Source organism: Pongo abelii, chromosome 10 (genome assembly GCF_028885655.2).
Source record: "Pongo abelii isolate AG06213 chromosome 10, NHGRI_mPonAbe1-v2.0_pri, whole genome shotgun sequence".
Classification (NCBI taxonomy): Eukaryota; Metazoa; Chordata; class Mammalia; order Primates; family Hominidae; genus Pongo; species Pongo abelii.
Genome location: NC_071995.2, coordinates 100,237,762 through 100,261,624, shown reverse-complemented (window position 1 = coordinate 100,261,624; position 23,863 = coordinate 100,237,762). Strand labels below are relative to the sequence as shown.

Below are 23,863 nucleotides of genomic sequence, written 5' to 3'. Positions count from 1 at the left end.
TGGGGACATATATTTGACTGCTTGAAGTTCTCCATAGCTCAATGATATTCTTTTTTGTTCCCAGAAAATGGAAGAGGAGGAAATACTCCTTCTCCAACTTTTTCTTTTTGTTTTCATTAATAAACTTGATCTTTTTAGAGGAATTTTAGGTTCACAACAAAATTGAGTGGAAAGTATAGAGAGTTTCCATCTATCACATGTCCCCACACATGCACAACCTCTCCCACTATTAACATCCTGCACCACAGTGGTACATTTGTTACAATTGATGAACCCATGTTGACACATTATTATCACCCAAAGATCACAGTTTCCGTTAGAGTTCACTTTTGGCATTGCACATTCTATGGGTTTTGACAAATGTATGACATGTATGCACAATTACAGTATCATACAGAATAGTTTCACTGCCCTAAAAATCCTCTGTGCTTCACCTGTTCATGCCTCTCTTCTCCCTAGCCCCTGGCAACCACTCATCTTTTTACTGCCTCCATAATTTTTCTTTCTCCAGAATGTCATATAGCTGGAATTAGGCAGTATGTAACCTTTGCTGACAGGCTTCTTTCACTTAGTAATATGTGTTTAAGGCTCCTTCATGTCTTTCTTGGCCTAGTAGCTTATTGCTTTTTAGTGCTGAATAATATTCCATTGTCTGGATGTAGTGCAGTTTATGTATTCATTCACCTGCTGAAGGATATCTTGGTTGCTTCTAGATTTTGGCAATCATGAAAAAAGTTGCTATAAACACTTGTGTGCAGGGTTTTGTGGGGGCATAACTTTTCACCTCATCTGAGTAAATACCAAGGAGCACAATTGCTGAATTGTATGGTCAGAGTGTGTTTAGTTTTGTAATAAACTGTCAAACTGTCTCCCAAAATAGCTGTGCCATTTTACATTCCCACCCGCAATGAATGAGAGTTCCTGTTGCTCCACATCCTTCCAAGCATTTCATGTTCTCGGTGTTCTGAATTTTGGCCATTCTAATGCGTGAATGACATTGTTGCTTTAATTTGTAATACCCTAATAACATATGATATTGAACATCTTTTCATATGCTTACTTGTTATCTATATAACTTCTTTGGTGAGAGGTGTTTTTCAGGTCTTTGCCCATTTTTTAATCAAGTTGTTCATTTTCTTATTGTTGAGTTTTAAGAGTTCTTTGTATATTTTATATAACAATTCTTTATCAGATGTGTCTTCTGTAGCTATTTTCTCCAAGTCTATGGGTTGTTTTCTCATTGTCTTGACACTGTCTTTTGCAGAGCAGATGTTTTTAATTTTAATGAATTCCAGCTTATGAAATGTATTTTCCACTAATTGTGCCTTTAGTGTTGTTTCTAAAGGATCATCACCATAATTAAGGTCATCTAGGTTTTCACCTATGTTATGTTCCAGGAGTTTTATAGTTTTACATTTTACATTTAGGTATATGATCCACTTTGAGTTAATTCTTGTGAAGGGTATAAAGTCTGTGTTTGCATTCATTGTCAGTTGTTCCAGCATCATTTGTTGAAAGCACTATCTTTGCTTCATTGTATTACCTTTGTTACTTTGTCAAAGACCAGTTGACTATATTTATGTGGGTCTATTTCTGGGCTTTCTATTCTGTTCCACTGATCATTTTTTGTGTTCTTTTGTCAATACCATGCTGTCTCGATTATGAAAGCTTTATAGTAAGTCATGAAATTGGGTATTATCCGTCTTCGGAGTTTGTTCTTATCCTTCAATATTGAGTTGGCTATTCTGGGTGTTTTGTCTCTCCATATAAAATTCAGAATCAGTTTGTTCATATCCAAAAAATAACATACTTGGATTTTGATTGGAATTGCATTGAATCTCTAGATTAAGTTGGGACATCTTGACAATATTGCATCTTCCTATCCATGAATATGGAGTATCTCTTCATTTATTTATTTTTTCTTTGCTTTCTTTCATCAGAGTTTTACAGTTTTCCTCATATAGATTTTGTACCAATTAGATTTATACCTAAGTATTTCATTTTGGGGGGTATGAATATAAATGGTAACATGTTTTTAATTTTATATTCCACTTGTTTACTGCTGGTATAAAGGAAAACAATTGGCTTTTGTATGGGAACATTGTATTATCCTGCAACTTTGCTATAAATTATTAGTTTCAGGAGTTTTTGTATCAATTCTTTTAGATTTTCTACACAGACAACCATGTCATCTGTGAACAAAGACCATTTTATTTCTTCTTTCCCAATTTGTATACCCTTTTTTTCTTTTATTGCATTAGCTAAGCCTTCCAGTAAGATGTTAAAAAGCAGTGGCGACAGGAGGACACTCTTGCCTCATTTCTGATCTTGGTAGGAAAGCGTCAAGTTTCTCACTGTTAAGTATAACTTTAGCTGTTGGGTTTTTTTTTTTTTGGTAGATTTTTTTTAATCAAATTGAATAAATTTCCCTCTATTTCTATTTTGCTGAGAGTTTTCTTCATGCATTTTGTCAAAGATTCTTTCTGCATCTATTGATATAATCATGTTACTTTTCTCCTTTAGCCTGTTGATGTAGTGGATTATGTTAATTGATTTTCAAATTTTGAGCGAGCATTGCATACCTAGAGTAAGTTCCACTTGGTCTTGGTGTATAATTCTTTTTATACATTGTTGGGTTTGATTTGCTAATTTTTTTTTTTTTTTTTTTTTTTTTTTTGAGATGGAGTCTTGCTCTGTTGCCCAGGCTGGAGTGTGGTGGTGCGATCTCAGCTCACTGCAAGCTCCGCCTCCCGGGTTCACGCCATTCTCCTGCCTCAGCCTTCCGAGTAGCTGGAACTACAGGTGCCGCCACCACGCCTGGCTAATTTTTTTGTATTTTCAGTAGAGACGGGGTTTCACCGTGTTAGCCAGGATGGTCTCGATCTGCTGACCTCGTGGCTAATGTTTTATTAGAATTTTTGTATCTACATTTATGAGAGATATTGGTCTGAAATTTTCTGGTTTTGATATTAGGATAAAACTGACCTCATAGATTGAATTAGGAAGTATTCTGAAAGAGATTAAGGCACAATTTCTTTTTTAAATGTTTGGTAGAATTTACCAACAAACTCATTGGGGTCTGTTGCTTTCTGTTTTGTAAGGTTATTAATTATTGATTCAATTTGTTTAATAGAGATAATCCTTTTCTGATTGCCTATTTCTTCTTGTGTGAGTTTTAGAAGATTGTATCTTTCAAGGAGTTGGTCCATTTCAAATAGGTTGTGAAATTTATGGGCATAGAGTTGCTCATAAGATTCCTTAACTATCTTTTTCATGTTCATGGAATTTGTAGTAATGTCCCTCTTTCATTTCTGTTAATTAGCCTTGACTCTTCTTTTCCTACTTAGCCTGGCTAGAGGGTTATACGTTTTATTGATATTTACAAAGAACCAGCTTTTGTTAATTTCTTTATTAATTTCCAGTTTTCAGTTTCATTTATTTCTGTACTAATTTGTATCATGTCTTTTATCTGCTTACTTTGAATTTAATTTACTCTTCTTTCTCTTGTTTTCTAACATGTAAACTTTGATTACTGGTTTTAGGTCTTTCTTATTTTTAAATATATGCAATCATTGCCATTAATTTCCCTTTAAGCACTGCTTTTGCTGCAACCTAAACATTTTCATATGTTGTATTTTCATTTTCATTTAATTCAATATATTTTAAATTTTCTTTTAAGATTTCTTCTTTGAAGTGTGCTGTTTAATCTTCAGGAATTTGAGGGATTTTCAGCTATTTTTCTGTTGTGTATTGATTTTTAGTTTCACTTCTGTAATTTACTTATTTTTAGTTTAATTCCATTGTCCCTGAGAGCAGATATTATATGACTTCTATTTTAAAAAATTTGTTAAGGTGTTTTTATGGCCTAGAATATGTTCTATTTTGGTGAATATGCTATGTGTGCTTGAAAAGAATGTGTAATCTGCTGCTATTGGATGAAGTAATCTATCGATGTTATTTATATACAATCGATTGATAGTGCTGTTGAGTTCAGCTATGTCCTTACTGATTTTCTGTCTGCTGAATCTGCCCATTTCTGATAGAGGGATGTCAAAGTCTCCAACTATAATAGTGAATGCATCTATTTTTCATTGCCGTTCTATCAGTTTTTGTCTGATATATTTTGAGGCTCTGTTGTTAGGTGTATACATGTTAAGGATTATTAGGCCTTCTTAGAGTATTGACCCATTTATCATTATGTAATGCTCATTTGTATTCCAGATAAATTTCTTCGCTTTGTAGTCTGCATTGTCTGAAGTTAATACGGTTACTCATACTTTCTTTTGTTTAGTCTTAGCACAGTATGTCTCTCTCCATCCCTATACTTTAAGGGATGCAACTTTATATTTAAACTGGGTTTCTTATAGTCAACATATCTTTGGGTCATGCTTTTGCTCTACTCTGACAATCTTGGGCTTCTAATTTGTATATTTGGACCATTGACATTTAAAGTAAATATTGGTATAGCTGGATCAATATCTGTCATATTTGTTATTATTTTCTATTGGTTGCCCTTCTTCTTTGTTCCTATTATTGTCTTCCACATTTTTTTCTGCCTTTTGTGGTTTTAATTAAGCATTCTATGTGATTTCATTTTCTCTCCTTTATTAGCATATTAATTTTACTTCCTCTTTTTTAAACTTTTTAAAGTGGTTTCCCTAGTTTACAATATATATTTACAATTAACCCAACTCCACTTTCAAACAACACTACAGTGGTTCACAAGTAGTGCATGTACTTTAAAATAATGAAATGTCCCTAATTCCTCTCTCCCATTTTTTGTATTATTGCTGTCATTCATTTCACTTATATATAAAATACATAAATATAACTATATAAGCATACCTAATTGAATACATTGTTGCTTTTATCATTTTGAACAAAATATTATTTGTTAGATCAACTGAAAGTAGGAAAAATGAAAAATAAAGTTTATTTTACCTTCACTAATTCATTATTTTATACTCTTTCTTTCTTTATGTAGATCTGAGTTTCTGACCTACATTATTTTCCTTTTTTCCGAAGAACATCTTTTAACATTTTTTGCAAGACAGATCCATTGGCAACAAATTCCCTAAAGTTTCGTTTGTCTGAGAAAGTCTTTATTTCTCCTTCACTTTTGAAAGATAATTTCAGAGGGTACAGAATTCTAGGTTGGTGAGTTTTCACCCTGAACACTTTCAATGTGTCACTTTCAGCAGTTCGCCCTGTATCCTCACTTCTCTGACATATGTAAGAGGACTTGCTAGTTTTTCAGTTTGTCCAGCTTTTTACTTGTTAGGATGGAGTGGCAACTTCTAAGCTGATTACATGCCCGAATGAAAATTGGAAGTCTAACTGATTCTTTAAATTTTTTGGACTTTTTCTCTTGTGTTTCATTTTGGATCATTTCTATTGCTATGTCTTCAAATTCACCTTTGATGTCTAATTAGCCATTAATTCCATCTACATATTTTTTATCTGAGACATTTTATTGCTTTCATCTGTAGGTGATTAGATTTGGATCTTTTTATATTTTCCATTTCATTTCACTTTTTTCACTTAACTTTCTCTTAAATTTATTTTCATTTTATTTTATTAAATTTCTCTTAAATTTAATTTAAATGGAGAGCTTAACATTTCTCCACCTAACTTTTTGAACATATGGAATACAGTTAAAATAACTATTTTCATATGCTCGACTGCTAAATCTAATTTACATGTGAGATCTGAGTTGGCTGTAACTGACTTTTCTCATTTTGAGCTGTGTTTTCCTGCTTATTTCTCTACCATAATGTTTGACTGGGTGGCAGGATATTGCTAATTTTGTCACGTTGGGTGCTTGATATTTTTGTATTCCTATATAAATCTTGAGCTTTGTTTTGAAATACAATTAAATTATTTGGAAATTGATTGAATCTTTTAGGCTTGTTTTTATGACTTTTTAGGTGGGTCCATGACAGTGCTCAGTCTAGGGTTAATTATTCCTGCAACCAAGGCAAGGCTTTCCTGAGTACTCTACTCAATGCACTGTGAATGATGAGGTTTTCACGTCTAGCTAGGGGGAACAGGGACTACTATTGGCCCTACTACTATTGTGTGAGTGCCAGTCCACTTCTCTTTAATCCTTTCATATGTTCCTTTCTTGAATCTTGGGTAGTTTCCTCATAAATGTGCACTGATCTTTGCTGAATACTTCAGCGTGATCCTCTGCAGAGCTCCAGGGGGACTCTCTGTGCAGCTCTCTCCTCCAGTATTATTTTATTAAATTATTAAATTATTAAATTTTATTAAATTATTAAATTGTTTTATTTTATTAAAATAAAATAAAAATTAAAAAAAGTATGTATCCTGTGAACTCTCGCTGCCTTGGTCTCCTTGTACAATGGGAGTCCTAAACTTAGGGAGTCCACTGGGTTCTGTCCAGGTTTTTCTTCCTTGTGCCACTGCCTGGATACTCTTTTATGGCAATAAGCTTGAGGCAATTATAGGGCTCACTTCATTTGTTTATCATATTTCATAGTCACTGTCTTTCACGATCTGATGTCCAATGTCTTGAAACCCATTGTTCATATATTTTGTCTATTTTGTGTATTTTGGGGGTTATATATTTTTTCTATTTTGGGGGTTATTTCAAGTGAGTAGGTAAATCTGGTTCCTGTTATTCAATTCTGGTTGAAAGTAGAAGTCTCATTCTGCTTTTTATTATTTAATTTTATATTTAAAATTTAAAAAATTTGTTTTGAGATAGAGTCTCGCTCTGTCACCCAGCTGGAGGGCAGTGGTGCGATCTCGGCTCACTGCAACCTCTGCCTCCCAGGTTCAAGCGATTCTTGTGCCTCAGCCTCCCAAGTAGCTGGAATTAGAGGCATGCTGCCACCATATTTGGCTAATTTTTTTGTATTTTTAGTAGAGATGGGGTTTCTCCATGTAGGCTCAGGCTGGTCTGGAACTCCTGGCTTCAGGTGGTCTGCCTGCCCCAGCCTCCCAAAGTGCTGGGATTACAGGCATGAGCCACCATGCCCAGCCTCATGTCTTCTTTTTAAATGTAATTTTTTTTTTTTTTGCTTTTATTTTTGTAGAAAGCCACGGAGTCACACTTGAGCTGGTACTACTCTACCATTTCACCCTCACTTGTATTTCGCATTTCTCCCCATCATTCACTTTGCCCCAGCCATGCTGGCTTTCCTTCTGTTCCTCCAACACATCAGGCTCATTCTCTCCGCTTGGCCTTTGCACTTGTAATTGCCTCCATATGGAAATGTCTTCTCTTTGATCTTCACATAATGGGTTCCTTGTTCTTCACAGAGGCTGCCATTGACTATGCAGTTACTTGCTATTGTATCATTCTCTTTTATTATCTTCTTGTACTTATTACTATCCAAAGTGACTTTGTTCATTTATTTATTTAATAATTCATTTTCTTTTTCATCCCCCCAATTTCCATTAGAATAAAAATGAAGCTTTGTTCACTGTGCATCAAAACATGCTTTGCTACGTAATAGTCAGAAATACGAGAAGTAAATTAATGATGATCAGATTTGCCTGGAAATCAGTCATCTTTCTTTTTCAAAGGAATTACATCTTTACTGTACTGCTGTACATTTATTCGTTTTCTCCCTTCATCTGAATAATGGAGGGCAAGGGGTGGGGTAGGCAGTGTGTATGCATATGTGTGTGTGCATGTGAGTGTGTGCAAGCATAAAACAAACCTTATCTGCCCGGCTCCACATGGCTTTAGGAGGCGGTTCTCCGCTGATGGGGATCTCAAGACGAAGCTTGTTTCCTGCAATCACTGTCACTGTATTGTCAGCATCAAGACCATCCAGGATGATCTTAGGAGGATCTAGAATATTAAGCATAGTCTTTGTTATCAGACAGTCATTTCTATGTGAATATCTGCACTAATATTTGGCTAGTATGATGGTAATAACCAATATTTTATCTAATCAAAAAGAATATAAGAGGAGTCAAGATAGTTGGTGCCTGGCACCTTGCAAAACCATTTTATTGTAAGGTGTTGGTATAAGTCACCAATCTTTCTGATTGGTGATTAATACCAATTGATGTATTTTTCCTTAAATGTCACTTAGTTTTGAATATATTATAATTCCATGGTAAGCAAAAGCAAACAAAAAAGAACACAACTATGCAATGACTTATTTTATCTACTCACCAATAACATGAACTTTGGCAGGCAGAGTAACATTGTAGGCATCAGGTGCAAATACATAATCACCTTCATCTTCAGTGAGGGCATTGGCTATCACTAACTTGTGGATCCTAAAGAAACAAGGAAAATGTATTCATTTGTAAGACTCCAAAGATCTAGTTTATATATGACCCAAACTGAAAAGACACTAGACCTTTATCTGATTAACTTCTTTAGTGCAGGAAAGAGAGGGAGAGAGAGAGAGAAAGAGAGAGAGGATGAGAAGCCTTAATTATCCTACTTATTGATTCAAATTAAATCTTTATTTTGGACTATATGGAATTATCTCCACAAATAGAATCTGCTTATTGTATATGCAGAGTCTATTATTCTTTTTTTCATCTCATAGCTTTAAAAAGGCTAAAATAGAACATATCAATAATGCTACACTTTAAGATTCAAGAGATGCCAAGAATAATCTTGATTTTGGCTTTATATCCCAAACCCTAAGAACAATAGCTCTTAACTTTATTGGGGTCACAAACCAGTGAATATCTAATGGACACTATGAATCCTTTCTGTGTAAAAAGTATGTATTTTTGTATACACAGAATTTTCTCACAATTTCACAGGAGTTATGGGGCTTCCTAAAGTTCATTTATGATATCCTAAAAGCCCATGAATTCAAAGTTAAACTCTTGCCTTAGATCTTTGCCAGATTCTAGGATATTATGCCCCCTACACAAATAAAGATTTGTGGGAAGGCATTGTGACACTTATTGGTTAGAGACGGTTAATCCATTTCATCAGGTCCTCAATTAGAATTCAGTATTTTTCCTCTAACTTCATGTTTATTATTTATTTTAGAGACAAGGTCTCTCATTCTGTTTCCCAGGCTGAAATGCAGTGGTGTGATCTCAGCTCACTTCAACCTCCCCCTACTGGGCTCAAGCCATCCTCCCACCTCCCAAGTAGTTGGGATTACCGGCGCATGCCACCACGCCTGGCTAATTTTGGTGTTTTTTGTAGAGACGAGGTTTTGCCATGTAACTCAGGAGCTCTTGAACTCCTGAGCTCAATTGATCCATCTGCCGCGGCCTCCCAAAGTGTTGGGATTACAGGCATAAGCCATGGTGCCTGGCCTCTAACTTCAGGTTTAGATGGAAAAAGAGTCAATGGATTTTGAATAGACAAAGTACCATAGTGTGAGGTACAGATATAGGATTATGAGTAGGACATGCTATACAACAGAGAAATCACACCTTCTTGCTAGTTGGAAGCAAAGAATCAGGAATAGATGATCTCCCTATGGCTACCCTTCAAATATCCTGACCAAATATGTAATTTAGAAAATGGAGAAAGTAGAAATGGGACCCAACCTCACTGGTGGGTCACCTGGCTCGCTTACCTTCCCTTGTGAACCACCTTTAGACGGTCACTCTCCTGAACAGGTAGGCCATTTTTAGTCCATTTTCCTGGTATGTTTTCAGAGATTTCACACTTCAGGTAGATTTCTTTTCCAAGATTTACAGTCTGATCAGTCAGAGGTGTCAAAATCTTCAGAGGTTTCACTGTAGAAATGATAGACCATCACAAATGCCAAGCCCAAACTCCCGACAGGCCAAGATGGTGGCATTTCACAATGGTATAGTGAGCTCTACTACAATGTTTGTTTTGAAAGTGAGAAGTTGTACCAATGCAATTAATATATTAGGGGATAATTTCACATTTGATTATGTACAATTTCATTCCTTAGAAAAACTAGGTGAATGCAGAAAATTGCATCCAGCTGAAATGACCCAGCAACGAATGCACAAAATCTGCAGACTCACACCTCAAACATCTATCAGCTACCTCAGTTCATCCATGTGATATAAGCCACACTCATTTACATCTGAGGTCACAACTACTCATCAGATTTTGAATAATCCTCTTTCTACTGCTTCACAATAGTTCATAAGCCACAACACTTCCAGCATTACTTCTGTAAGCAAATCTCAGTTCTTTTTCAATGTTAAGTGCCATATTTATTATAATATTTATTAACCATTTAGCATGTGTAAAACTGTGCTACTACTTTTTATTAGGTTCTTGTATTTTAAAAAACATGTCACTGACTGATGTGGTTTGGCTGTGCCCTCACCCAAATCTCATCTTGAATTGTAGTTCCTATAATCCTCACATGTCATGGGAGGGACCCGGTGGGAAGTAATTGAATCATGGGGGCGGTTACCCCTATGCTGCTGTTCTCATGATAGTGACTGAGTTCTCATGAGATCTGACAGTTTTATAAGGGACTTTTGCCATTTTGCTTGGCACTTCTCCTTGCTGCCACCATGTGAAGAAGGACATATTTGCTTTCCCTTCTGCCGTGATTGTAAGTTTCCTGAGGTCTCCCTAGCCATGCGGAACTGTGAGTCAATTGAAACTTTTTCCTTTATAAATTACCCAGTCTTGGGTATGTCTTTATCAGCAGCATGAGAATGGACTAATAAACCAACAAAATTCTTGAGTGTCATACCCATAATCCCATTTCCCTTACAAACCCTATGGTTTTTATTGCATGACTTTGCATAGCATAATTATTTTTAGAAATGCACATGTTACATCATAGCAGAACGGATTGTAATTACTTTAAATGGATACAAATATCAGATAAGGATCTGTCTATGGCTGAAAGACTTCTTGATGTTAAACTAAAATGCCCACAGTTCCATAAAGTATAAGGAATGTATTGGGATTGATCCTGAATAATTCAATGATTATTTGAACTGCAACTGGACTAAGCAATAAATACAGAAGTAAGATTTCTGCTCTGTTTGTGACATCATCTTGAGATATTTGCTGTTTTAATTTTTATGGCAAATTGGGAGAGATTCTGCCATTGCTAACTGACTAGCAGTAGAGGGCATTGAGGGAAGTACATTAATTCTCTCATGCCTCTGAAGCCTACTAGCAAATTAGCTCTTACAGTCTTCTCAATTGAGCCCTTTTGGTTTGAATTACTTTCTTCTCATGCCAAATGTAATTGCAGAGTGTTGAATGGTTATTTGATGAATAGCTAGCTAACATTATCCGGATATGACATCATATCTAAGTATTTATCCCCTATTTTTACGGTCTTGGAATTATAACTTTTCTGGCAGGTGATTTTTATACTTCCTTCCTAATAGTGGTGCTCTACTATTAAATTGAGTTGTGGTTCCTTCCTCAAATATCCTGATTGATCTGACATAGACACTTAGCTAGAATGAAATCCATTTTACATACTTAAAAATCATTGCAAATAGAAATCAAATAGAAACTTTTCTAAAACCGAATTAACACAACCATCATTAGTAAGCCCACTTAGAAGACATCTAAAGAAGTCTTACTTACAGTCAACACTAAGTTTAGCAGATGATTGTCCTCCTGTTGTCATTACTGAATATTCTGCAGAATCAGCCTTTGTTGCTCCCTCTATGATCAAGATGTGTTTTTTACCCTCAACTCTAATTCGGTATCTTGATTTTGGACCAGGGATAATCTCTTCACCATTCTTAAACCTGAATTAAGATAAAATATTAAAAATGTTTACAAAAGATCCTTCAGGAAAAATACCTTGTCGATCTTGCTTATTGCAATATCCTGAAGAATTTCTGAAGGATATGAGACACACAAGAACTATTTGTTGAATTAAAAAATGTACGAATCAATCTCTGTATCCATCAGTAGATTCATAATGTAACAAATATTGTCTACAAAATTGTGTTAAAAGAACATGAGCCACCTGTTCGCACTCAAGATGAATCAGGTGCAACTGCTAAGAGTGGATATTACCCACATGTAGGCTCTTGAAGCACACTAGTAAGAATATAATTTAATGCATTTTAAAGATAACTATGATTCTCTATTAGAATGAACAATCTACACTGTACCAATTACTACAAATCCTGCTGTGTAATTTACTGTACCTTTCAACATAACATTTCATTTTAAGATTTAAAATTTCTAGTTTTTAATTTTAAGATTACTCACAAGGAACCTGAGAAAACACTCCCCACCTGAGCAAAACAAATAAGCTCTTATTTCTAAAAGCAATTGGTGATTCTCAGTCTAAATTTTTTTCTCCTGAGGTACTATGAAAATAAAGTGAATAGGGGTTACATGAAAAATACGTGTCAATATGTACTTAAAAGTCATTGCAAATAGAAATCAAATAGAAACTTTTCTAAAACCGAATTAACACAACCATCATTAGTAAGCCCACTTAGAAGACATCTAAAGAAGTCTTACTAAACTTACTCAACACTAAATATGTTTTTTCATGTAAGTTGCCAATATGGCATAGTGAGAGGAAGCCTGCTATAAAGGTTAAGAGCATCCATAGGCTTTGGGGTCAAACAGACTTGGGTAAACTTGAGTTATCTACTTAGTATTAAGTACCCACTTCCCTACATGCTTACCCACATAGATCTCTGGTTCTTTTTTCAGTCTCACAAGTGGAAAAACCCCAGTATATTAGTATACTTTTATTTATCATCTCTACTAACACAAATGAGGTGGAGATTCTTTTCAGAGGTTTAAAAGCTATTTGTACTTCCTGCTCTATCAACTATGAAGGTCCAATTATTTTTGTCTATTAAAAATGGACAGACTTCATTAAGGCTATTTACCATTTTACATTGGCATCATCTTCAGACACCTCACATTCTAATTCCACTCTCTCCCCACAATAAGCAGTTGTATCTTCCAGCTGTTTGGTCACCGTAATTGGAGGCTCTAGTATACAAAAAGGGGAAATCAGAATCATTAAATATCCAAAGCCTATCCCATGAGCCCTGATTTGTTCACAGATGAAAAACCAACAGTAAGAAAGCAACATCTATGGTTGACATGGTGATAACAGTAAGTGAGGTTTTTGTTTTTGTTTCTGTTCTTGTTTTGAGACAGAGTCTCACTCTGTTGTCCAGGCTGGGGTGTAGTGGCGTGATCTTGGCTCAATGCAACCTCCACCTCCTGGGTTCAAGCAATTCTCCTGCCTCAGCCTCCTGAGTAGCTGGGATTACAGGTGCACACCACTATACCCAACTAACTTTTGCATTTTTAGTAGAGACGAAATTTTACCACATTGGCCAGGCTGGTCTTGAACTCCTGATCTCAAGTGATCACGTGCCTTGGGCTCCCAAAGTGCTGGTATTATAAACATGAGCCACTGTGGCTGTCTGTGAGTTTTTGTTTTGTTTTGTTTTTTATGTCTGTTCTTGGTAAAATAAATAGCAGGCAACCCTGGGTAAATTCTCCCATTTTTTTCATAACTCTCCAAGTCAAATCAATTATTGTTCTCAAGAATGAACAAAACATATATCAAATATTATTCTTTTAGCAAAGAAGACACTAAGTGCTAGACATTTCTGATGAAGGAGAATATATAAAACTCAGATCTTTGATCCTAGTTCCAGATGGATGACAGAGATCTCAGAGTTGTCTGTAATCAGAAGCCCTCATAAAGAAAATAAGGAAGACATGGCTTCATTCACACCCTCCAGCTCTTTTCACAATGTCTTAGTAAATGATAATTTTCAGTGTGATTGGTGCCAACCACTTATTAATGAAGCTGGTTTCAAGAGAAACCTATTTGTGATCAGTTGAGTGTGTGAAACAAGCATTATCCAGTAAAATCTGTTGGGTTTCAAAGCTACAACTACAATAATTATTTTTGCAAAATAGTGCTTGGCTTGAGTCAAAACATGAGGCATTTGTACTCAGCAGGTTTTCTTTCTCCCCTCTACTGTTTTAGTCCTCAACAAACCAGAAGGCTTATTAGGATCCATAATAGCTGCCAGTGTAGAGGAGCCTCAGTTACTTTCGCTTTGATCATTATCCCTGGGAGAAGAAGACAACAGCTCCTGGTGACCACAATAAGAGACTTCATTTTTACCTCTTACGAAGAGCTCAGTGGAACATTTGTCATCACCGGCTGTCACATAATACTCCGAATCATCTGTCATCTGACAGTTATTGATAAACAGGATTCTCTGGCATCCTTTGTGTTCAAAGATGTATCTGTTTTGAATAGGAGGAAAATAAACAGAGTCTGTGAATGTGATTTTATTATTTTCTTTATTGCCAGCAAATTTGGCTTATAATTTGGTAATGTTTGAAAGTCAAGGATCTATTTTTTTTTTTCTTTTTGAGACACGGTCTTGCTCTGTTGCACAGGCAGGAGTGCAGTGGTGCAAACATAGCTAATTGGAGCCTCGACCTCCTGGGCTCAAGTGATCCTCCTGCCTCAGCCTCCCATGTGGCTGGGACCACAGGCGTGGGGCATCAGGCCCAGCTAATTTATGTTTTGTAAGACTGAGTCTCACCATCTTGCCCAGGCTGGTCTCGGACTCCTCGGTTCAAGTGTTCCTGCCTCAGCCTCCCAAAGTGTTGGGATTACAGGCGTGAGCCATCGTGCTCAGCAGGGATATAATTTTGATCTGCTCTTTAGGTATCATATCTTACACAGTTTAACGTCAAACCAAAAACAAAACAATTTTTATCTTTATAATACATAATATACAAGCATATTTATGTATACTATTTAATTTCCATTATAATTTTCTTTTACATAAGGTTTTTATTTCAAATAAAAATCAGTACTCACATATTTTCTATTTAATTTTTTTAACCCACTGTTGGAAGCTGAGGGTGTCAGATTTTTAACTCTGTACATTCTTTAACTAACCAATTCATGTACTTTATAGATGGGTAGAGACTTGATCTTATTCATTGACGGATGAATAAGATCTATTCATTGCCTATCCCAGTGGTATAGTAGATTTCCTTGGGTGAATAAATGATTATACAATTTAAGAAACAATGTGATATAATCACAAACACACGCAGCAGTTCTATAGAATGTGACGTTCTCTTAAAAGAGCTTAAGAACTGGTGCTATCATGCAGTTGCATCTACTAAGAAAGAATGTGAGTATTTGGAAACAAAAAACTAGAAGCCAAGAGGATTGCAAAATATAATTATCTGTGATCTGTATTATGGAGGAGCACATGATGGGATTAAAATAGACTAAAAAAACTGCTTTGGGAATTTCTCAAATTGAAGCCTTCAAGAACAAGATATTTAAAAATATTTTCTACATAAAGATAACCAATTAAAATTATGTTTTTGGTAAATTCAGGCCATCTTCAAGAGATTTTTACACCAGATATTAATAGTATCATCACAAAGTCACTCTAGTGGCATGACCACATCAAGAAATTGGAAACCACCTAATTGTACTCCAGAAGTAACAGCTTTCCAGGATTAACGTCTTTTATAAATGTACACGTGGCTCCTGTTAACCTAAAAAAATATATTGGAGTTGAAAATCTCTCAGGCTGAGGAGGATCTCTGTAAAGTAGTTTTATAATAGACTGGAGATACCATCAGACGTCAGGGATTAGTCTGTCTTTAGTCTGTCTCCATTTGTGAGAGGGCCAAGAAATAATAAAACACAGGCTTTGACCCACATTTTGTTTTATGTCAACATTAAAGAGTTCCTTTTAGATGCAATATTGCAAGTGCTCAAAACAGTACCTGAATTGAAAATAGAAGGTATTCACCCTTTATTAAATAGAGTCATTATTTTGGAAAAGGAAAAGTCATCTAATTATAAGATGTGATTCCCAGGTGGCATATCAAATATGGATTACAAGTTATTTTTCAATTTTATTTTTTAAAATTGGGAGAAATTTGGCAATACTCTGAAATAATCACATATAACCTGTAGCGACACAAAACCATAATTGGAAAACACTTTAAATAGTTTTATAGAATTAAACATAAAAAAGGTTTAGTTTATATAGAACTATCATGTTTCCATAATAAGTAAAATGTGACTTAAATGTTTACTCTCTCTATATGATTTTGTATTATGAAAATATAACTAAATATCCTTTTATTCTCAGAAAAGTCAGTCGAACTACTATTTGATTAATTTACTGTAGAGCTACCACTGATTTTTGCAAAACCCACTTACTTGGTACTGGGTCGAATTTCTTGACCATTTTTATACCATTTCACCTCCAACTTTGGATCTGCCAGCTCCACAACAAACCTCACTCTGCCTCCTTTGTCAACCTGATAAGCAGGATCAAGAATTTTTGCGAAAGCTGAGAGAATAGAAGAAGCAAAAGTATGTTAATATATGTATACATATGCTATGAATTTTAATAGTCAATACATGTAGGAGAACCTAAAAACAAATGAAAAAATGAATCTCAAAGAAGAAAAAAATCAGAAACCTTCCAAATCATCCTTTATATTTCGAAAACTGTGTTGACTTATATACAATAAGATGGTTTAAATTGAAAAGAGAATCCACATGTTTCTAGAAGAAACATAAGAAAAGAATCATTGAAGAAGCTTTAAAAATGACCTAATTCTTCAGGGAATGTATGTACACTATAAAGTGTCCAGATGAAAGTGAACTTTAAAATCACGCTGGGGCTGGGCACGGTGGCTCACGCCTGTAATTCCAGCACTTTGGGAGGCCGAGGCGGGCAGATCACTTGAGGCCAGGAGATCGAAACCAGCCTGGCCAACATGGGGAAACCCTGTCTCTTCTAAAAATACAAAAATTAGTGGGGTGTGGTGGTGCGTGCCTGTAATCCCAGCTACTCGGGAGGCTGAGGCACGAGAGTCACTTGAAGCTGGGAGGCAGAGGTTGCAGTGAGCTGAGATCATGCCACTGCACACTCCAGCCTGGGTGACAGAATGGGACCCTGTTTCAAAAAAATAAAAATAAAAATAAAAGAACATGCTTATTCTTCCAGCACAATTACTATTAGTGTCATTGGCATTATTTCTGCACTCTTCTATGTCACAGATGGTTTTTTAGTCATAGAATTTATAAGATAAATTCAGTGATTCATATTAAATCGAATGCCTTTGACTAATTGAAACAGTAGGCTTACTAAAGTTTTTATACTGTGGTAACTTGCCCAAACAGTGGCATTTTTAAAACACCCCTTGCACATACGTTTAGGAACTCAGGATTTCCAAATATTTTAAATAACATAGAACACAGCAATTAAAAAAAAAGTTGTCTTTGAAGGGTCCTAAATAAAGATAGTTAACTTCTTTTTTTTATTTAATAAGTTTTTTTTCCTGCTTTTTAAAAGATAATAATTCTCATTTAGCAGTTTGAAAAATACAAATGTGAAATGCTTCATGTTGTCATGCTTGTATTTCCATCATTCCAGCCTTATTATATTATTTTTTTTTATACTATTGTTTAGGTAAGCTCACTGTCTCATATTTTAACAAGATAAAATAAACTCTAGCTTTTAAAAAAGCTATCTATCACACACCTTAAGAGATGAATTCAGAGCTAAGTGATAACAATAACAAAGTTCAGCTTGGAGAAAAGAGATGTCAGCTGGCTCTCCCCTGTAGTATTCACACACCTCTCAAAAATATAACTTCAGGAGTTCTGGGTTAGTGGGAATGGCTGAACTACATAAACGAAAAAAACCGTTCTACATTTCTCTGGGGCCATTTCTCAACCAGTTTCCAGGAAGTTCAGAAATAAAGGTCAGATTTTTTTTAAAGAGGTGGTAAAAATCTTTAAATTCTATTTGAACATTAACAAAATAATAAACAATAATAGGATTGATATATTACTAACCTGATGTGTCATAAAACCCACAACCAATAATGACCGAGTATAGGAAGCTTCGAAGAGCTAATGGTCAGTGTAAAATGTATACCTTTCTCTCTTTTTTTTCTTTCCACTTTAAAAAGGTATTTCAGACCACAATAAACTGGACCCATTTCAGACCCCCACGGAGCTGCTTATTGGTTTTACAAAACATTTTGCTAACCATATTGGGTGTGAGAAAGTGAACTCTCCACACGCCATCAAGTGGGTGAAAGAAAAGGATGGTGAAAGAGTCCACTCTGCGTAAGTAAAAATCAATAATTTGACAGTGAGTGGTGATGTGGAGGCTCGAGAAAGGGGGCCGCTGAGAAATTCCCAGTAACCGCGGGGGTAATGTACTATTCCATTCTACGTTGTATGCAGACCATGAATCTCCTGTTACCTTGAACCTTCAGGAGCTGTCCGTCCAGACAAGCGTAACCCCTGCACTCCTACCCAGCCCCACTCCCAACCCCGCGGGAGACTGGAAGGAGCACGGGATGGGGTTCACTGTCAAGTCTTTCGAACGCTGCCACGCCCCTCGGCCCCGCTGCCTCGCCCCCGGGCGCGCTCACCTGCGCTCTTCTTCTCCTCTCTGCGCATGCGCTTGAGCCGCTTGAGCATGCCGCGCAGGTCGGTGATTCCATACTGGAAGGCGATCTTCTCGTACTCACTGGGTTTCGCGTTCTTCAGCAACTCCCATACGTCCACCTGGGGTTCTTCTTCCTGCTGCTTCACCTCCCTAACCGGGGAGAACCATGGTCTAGTTTAGTAGCTGCACTGGCCCTTAGAGACCAGGAAGGTCGAGGTATGATTCTGCTTTTTCAGTTCAGTGTAAAAAAGCTCTGTTTAAAGCCTGAGTACTTGAAGCCCAGAAGTCAAGTCTTGCCTTGCTGGAATGGAAGTCTTAGGGAAACTTGCAGGTAGTAGAAGATCAAATGTGTGCCCTTATAGTAACACCTTTCGTTTTCCTAGTTAATAAAAACAGTTTTAAGGGGAGTAGAGGACATCAGGAAATAGCCTAAAAATATATTTTACTTATTTTCAAATTTAAAGTCTAATTAGAAGATGGGATTTTGAGAAACTTAACAGTTTTCATCTAGGATATGGATATTGAATTATTGAAAATTGTACTAGAACTAAAATGTTTAGATTTGGCCTATGAAATAAAAATGATCTCTATTTTCTTTGATGTACACGCCCTAGCTAAATATGGAGACAGTACAAATACATTATTTCAAACATTTGGATTTTGCAAATAGCATTTTCCCTACCATATTAGTAACTAAGCACATGAACCATTTTTTACCTTTCTTAAAATACAAAAAAAAAAAAAAAATGGAAACTGCCATGAGTTTTTTGTTTTTCACATGGTTTTTATGGATACTGATGGTTTAAAATTTTTTTTTTTCTAAATTGGCAGGGGGAAAGGAGACTGGGTTTAAAAAATTTTCTTACATTTCATCTTAAAGTACTGTCTTGAATGTTTTTTGGAAGCAAATTGGGTTTGAGTTATAAAAATATAAATGTTAAACTGTGAAGCAAATGGTTTAGGGCACGATGAACAAGGGAAAGTAACTTCTTAGGGTGCATATCAGAATTATGACCCCAACTTTTGATCATTGACTACAGAACACATAAAGAACATATATGACTTTAAAAAATAAGATTTAAGATTTACACTTGTCTTCCTTTCTTTTAAAAGCATAAAATAAAAATAAAACTCAGAAATAAACACTCTTGGAAAACAGGCTTAGTATAAACAAATTGGTTTCCTTCATTGAATAAATAATCCTGATTTTGTTTACGTTTACATGACTTTTTATCAGGTTAATTTGGAAATGTTACAATGACTGCTTACCGTAATGCTAGTTTGGATATGATTTTCTGGAAAACTGGTCAAACGTCTTATATATCAGTGTGAAAATGAATTCATGCTATCATGTTAGGGAATGATGGGTTACATCTGTTTGCATTGTCATATTCATTACACCTGTTTCAGAGTGCCTTCTTTTTTTTTTTTTCTTTGAAACAGAGTCTCACTCTGTTGCCCAGGTTGGAGTGGAGTGGTGTGATCTCAGCTCACTGCAACCTCTGCCTCTTGGGTTCTAACGATTCTCCTGCCTCAGGCTCCCAAGTAGCTGGGATTACAGGTGTGCGCCACACCCAGCTAATTTTTGTATTGTTAGTAGAGACGGGATTTCGCCGTGTTGGCCAGGCTGGTCTCGAACTCCTGACCTCAAGTGATCCGTCCACCTCGGCATCCCAAAGTGCTGGCCACCACACCCAGCCTGGAGTGTTATCTTTATACTCATGTGTACTTTGAGAAGGAAATACTGGGTTGTAATCATGGATAAAATATGCAGGGGAGGGGAGGAGATTATAAATATTAACATAGAGTTTAGGGTGGCATTAGGCAAGGATGACATCTAAATATCTAACTTCCATTTTACATTGCCATGTAAGTCTTTTTGCCCAGTGGGTTTGGGGGACATTGAGGCAGAACTCCTGGAAAATAGAGGGAAGTGAAAGGTCACTGGTCTCTCCAATAAACTTGATGGGAAGGACTAGACAACACCATTAGCGAAATGTGCCTCTTAAAAACTCAAGACACAAGCATTATCTTCATCTCACTGAAATAATAGCTACATCCTTTATTAACATGGGAAAATCGAAAAGCTTAAGAAAATTGTCCTGAAATTGGAATATTGGTAATAATTTGCCAGATCCGCTAAATCTTCTACTTCCTGGAAACAGTAAACACTTCAAATACATTCTTTAAATATTTTAGTAGGAAGTCTAGGAGAGTCACAATTATGATGTATATGTATAGGCTGGGTGAGATGGCTCAATCTTGTAATCCCAGCCCTTTAGGAGGCTGAGGCGGGAAGATTACTTGGGCTCAGGAGTTCGAGACCAGCCTGGGCAACATGATGAAACCCCGTCTCTACAAAAAATACAAAAATTAGCTGGGCATGGTGGCGCATGCCTGTCATCCCAGCTACTTGGGCTGAAGTGGAAGGATTGCTTGAGCCCAGGAGGTCGAGGCTGCAATGAGCCAAGATTGCGCCACTGCACTCCAGCCTGGGTGACAAAGTGGGGCCCTGTCTCAAAGAAAAACCCAAAAAAGATGTATATGTATGTTCTTATGTATATATTTTCTGTGGGGTGTTCCCCCAATCTAATTTATTAGTGCTCTATTTTTGTCACATTCCAGCCTAAATATAGTCCCCAGACTATAAAATTATGCTATACTGGATTATGTTAAATTTGTATTTGAACCATGAAGAATTGCACACATACATTACATATTTCAGGTATCCTCCTGACATTGGCGGAGGATTTAAAGATATCAAGCTAGATATAATTAAAATAGCTAACAAGAGGCACAAGCCACTGAGTCCTACATAGATCCATGAGGTGAATATTTATATGAAGGAAACCAGTAATAAAGATGATAATTTTGAGTGTGATTTCCTGAGTCAGTTTTGTTGGTAGATTTATAAAACCAATAATCCTTGCCAGTTTTCATTAAAATGCCGAGATACTCTCCACTCTATCACATACTTAGGCATATCAAATTTCATATAAGAACACCAATGACCTCTTGCCTATTCCTTCCTTTTCTCTCCCTTACTTAATTGTATCTCAAATTGTAAAGAGAAGCATCTATCTTGTACTGAAATGTGAGGTCAAGGCTCTCACCTTCAGCATTTCCTTAATGCACCTGGAACATATCTTTAGTTACTTACCATGGTGGCTGCACATGACCCTGTCTGCATGGCTATGTTAAGCTACAGCGAGGAGAAAAAGCCAAATTTCTGTAGGCACTTCTGATTCTTTTCCAAGCCTCGGGATAGACCTATATAATGCTTATGATATTTTCATCTACATCAAAATTTCAATAACTTGGCGATCCTAGTGAAGAGTATAACAGTTATAGAAATTTTATGTAGAATACAACTTACAAGTATTTATACAGGTCAATTCCTATAACAGGATGCTGCCCAAAAGATTTAATCTGATTTAGCTAATGTCTCTTTGAAATAAGCTGGCTTTGTTCAGAGCAGGAAGATCTTTCGTTGTACAGAGATGTTGGTTTTAATCATATTTTTTTTTTCTTGTGGGGATTTTGGCACACACACTTGGAGAAGTAGAAATGGTAACCATATGTCATTACCACAATGAAAACGCATGCAAGTCACTAGTAGGAAAACACAATGATTTCTAATATTACTGGATTAGTATAGTATACTAAATGAACATGACATAGCCTTATATTAACAACAATCTAATTATGAATGAAAGTCTTAAGTAGGGGATAAAAGAAAATGAGAACTGGAGACACATTGGCTGCCCATTAAGTGATTTTTAAATTTTGTCATTTTCACCATGTAATTAGATTTATTTTATTCTGGAATTACTGGTTGAAAAAGTCTGTTCTTTTTTCTTTCTTTCTTTCCTTTTTAATCAGAGCATGGTGCTTAATAATCTACTGTATCACATTTTTGTTGATTGATTGTGTGTGTGTTTGTGTGTTGTCTCCTTATGAATATAAACTATGTTAGAGAAAATGACACATTTCCTTAGAGGAAGTACATATTTGTTTGCCACCTACTGTGAACCAAGCTTTTTACACTTAATTTAATTTGCACAATAAGTCTATTAAGTAGCGTTTATTCTTCACATTTCCAGATGTGAAATCCAAGTCTGAGGGGTCAAATATTTGACCAAAGTCACATAATTAGTAAATGGTAGAGTTGAGACTCCAATTCATGTTTTTACCACTGTTTTTCCTCCCACAAAAGTGTATCTATCCTTTTCTATGTGCCAGGCACTGGATTTCTTTTCCTCACATCAGTAGCATTATATTCTACACAGACAGTGTTTAGTATTTTCCTGATTGAGTAAATGATTGCAGGGAGAATAAAAAGCTCTCTTGTCTTCCTAAAGTGTCAATTTGTGTTATAAACTGAAGCACCAGCTTCCAAGGCAAATTCAGAGAGGCATCTTTAATATGGAGTCACAGGAAATGAGCTGACTCATAAAAGGGAAACTTGGATTTGGGTCCTGGCCCTGCCTCTAACTCCTGTGTGACTTGGGATAAGTCACTTGTTGTCTCTGTACCTTGGTTTCTTATCTGTAGAATGAGGAAACGTGAGGCTCACTTAAGGGCACTTCATATACTATTGCTTTAAATGCATTTAGGGAATTAATCAATACTATTGAGACTAATGGTTATTTGAAGTAGTCTATCAATGGGCTAATAGCCCTCAGTAATTAATAAATCACACCCATTAATATTTCTGTTCTCAACCTACATGTTGAGGGGTAGGGGTAAATTTTTCATTTACAGAGACTTGAATAAAGCTATCTGACTAAAGAGAGAATAAACACAATCCCAGTTTAGTTCAAGTGTTTGTAATTTGTTATGAAGCATATTTGTACTTGTAGTCTTTTGATAACCATAGAAAGCATTAAAAGTAATTTTAAAAGCCTGGAAAGTTAAACAAAAACTGATACTATATACAATTAATTTAAAATGATAGTTTTACTCTGTTTACTTACAAATTTGCTAGATAAAACATAATCTCAGAAAAAAAGTGTTTCTTTTTGTTGCTTCTGCACTATAGTAAATATCTAGATATCTATAACATGCATATAATATGGTATATATATAGGGAATCGTAGTGAAGAGTACAGCAGTTACAGAAATATATATGGAGAGAAATCTTATAAAATGGTTATGTTCTAAGTATCCATAATGAACTTCTATAAATTTTATTGCAGGAGAGAACAATGAAAAGTGTGAGTGTGTGATGATACTAAACTTTTATTTCCATTTTATCACTTCTAAAACACATTTTTGAGGCATTTTAAAGACTTCTGAAATGACAATGCATCTTATAATCAATGATGTGTCAAACCATTTGGAACAATTTTTTCATTGCTTAGTGATTTATAAAGTACTGGTATATCTTAAAAGCAGTGGTGTCTTAGACTTGCAGAAATACAGTACCTCATAAATAATACATTAAAGTAGGTCTGCCTCTTACAATGTGTAT

At 35.8% G+C, this 23,863-nt stretch overlaps 1 protein-coding gene across 6 annotated transcripts in view; it reads right to left on the bottom strand.

The window, feature by feature from the left end:
* MYBPC1 (myosin binding protein C1) overlaps positions 1-23,863 on the bottom strand; it is a 96,194-nt gene that overhangs the window by 30,209 nt on the left and 42,122 nt on the right. For all 6 annotated transcript variants that reach the window (XM_054527552.2, XM_054527555.2, XM_054527553.2 and 3 more), the window contains 8 exons: positions 18,374-18,540; positions 16,137-16,269; positions 14,052-14,176; positions 12,787-12,892; positions 11,510-11,676; positions 9,540-9,702; positions 8,156-8,262; positions 7,692-7,825 (listed from right to left, as the gene is read on the bottom strand). In XM_054527552.2, the coding sequence (XP_054383527.1) occupies positions 7,692-7,825; positions 8,156-8,262; positions 9,540-9,702; positions 11,510-11,676; positions 12,787-12,892; positions 14,052-14,176; positions 16,137-16,269; positions 18,374-18,540 (1,102 nt within the window). The remainder of the gene's footprint in view (positions 1-7,691; positions 7,826-8,155; positions 8,263-9,539; positions 9,703-11,509; positions 11,677-12,786; positions 12,893-14,051; positions 14,177-16,136; positions 16,270-18,373; positions 18,541-23,863) is intronic.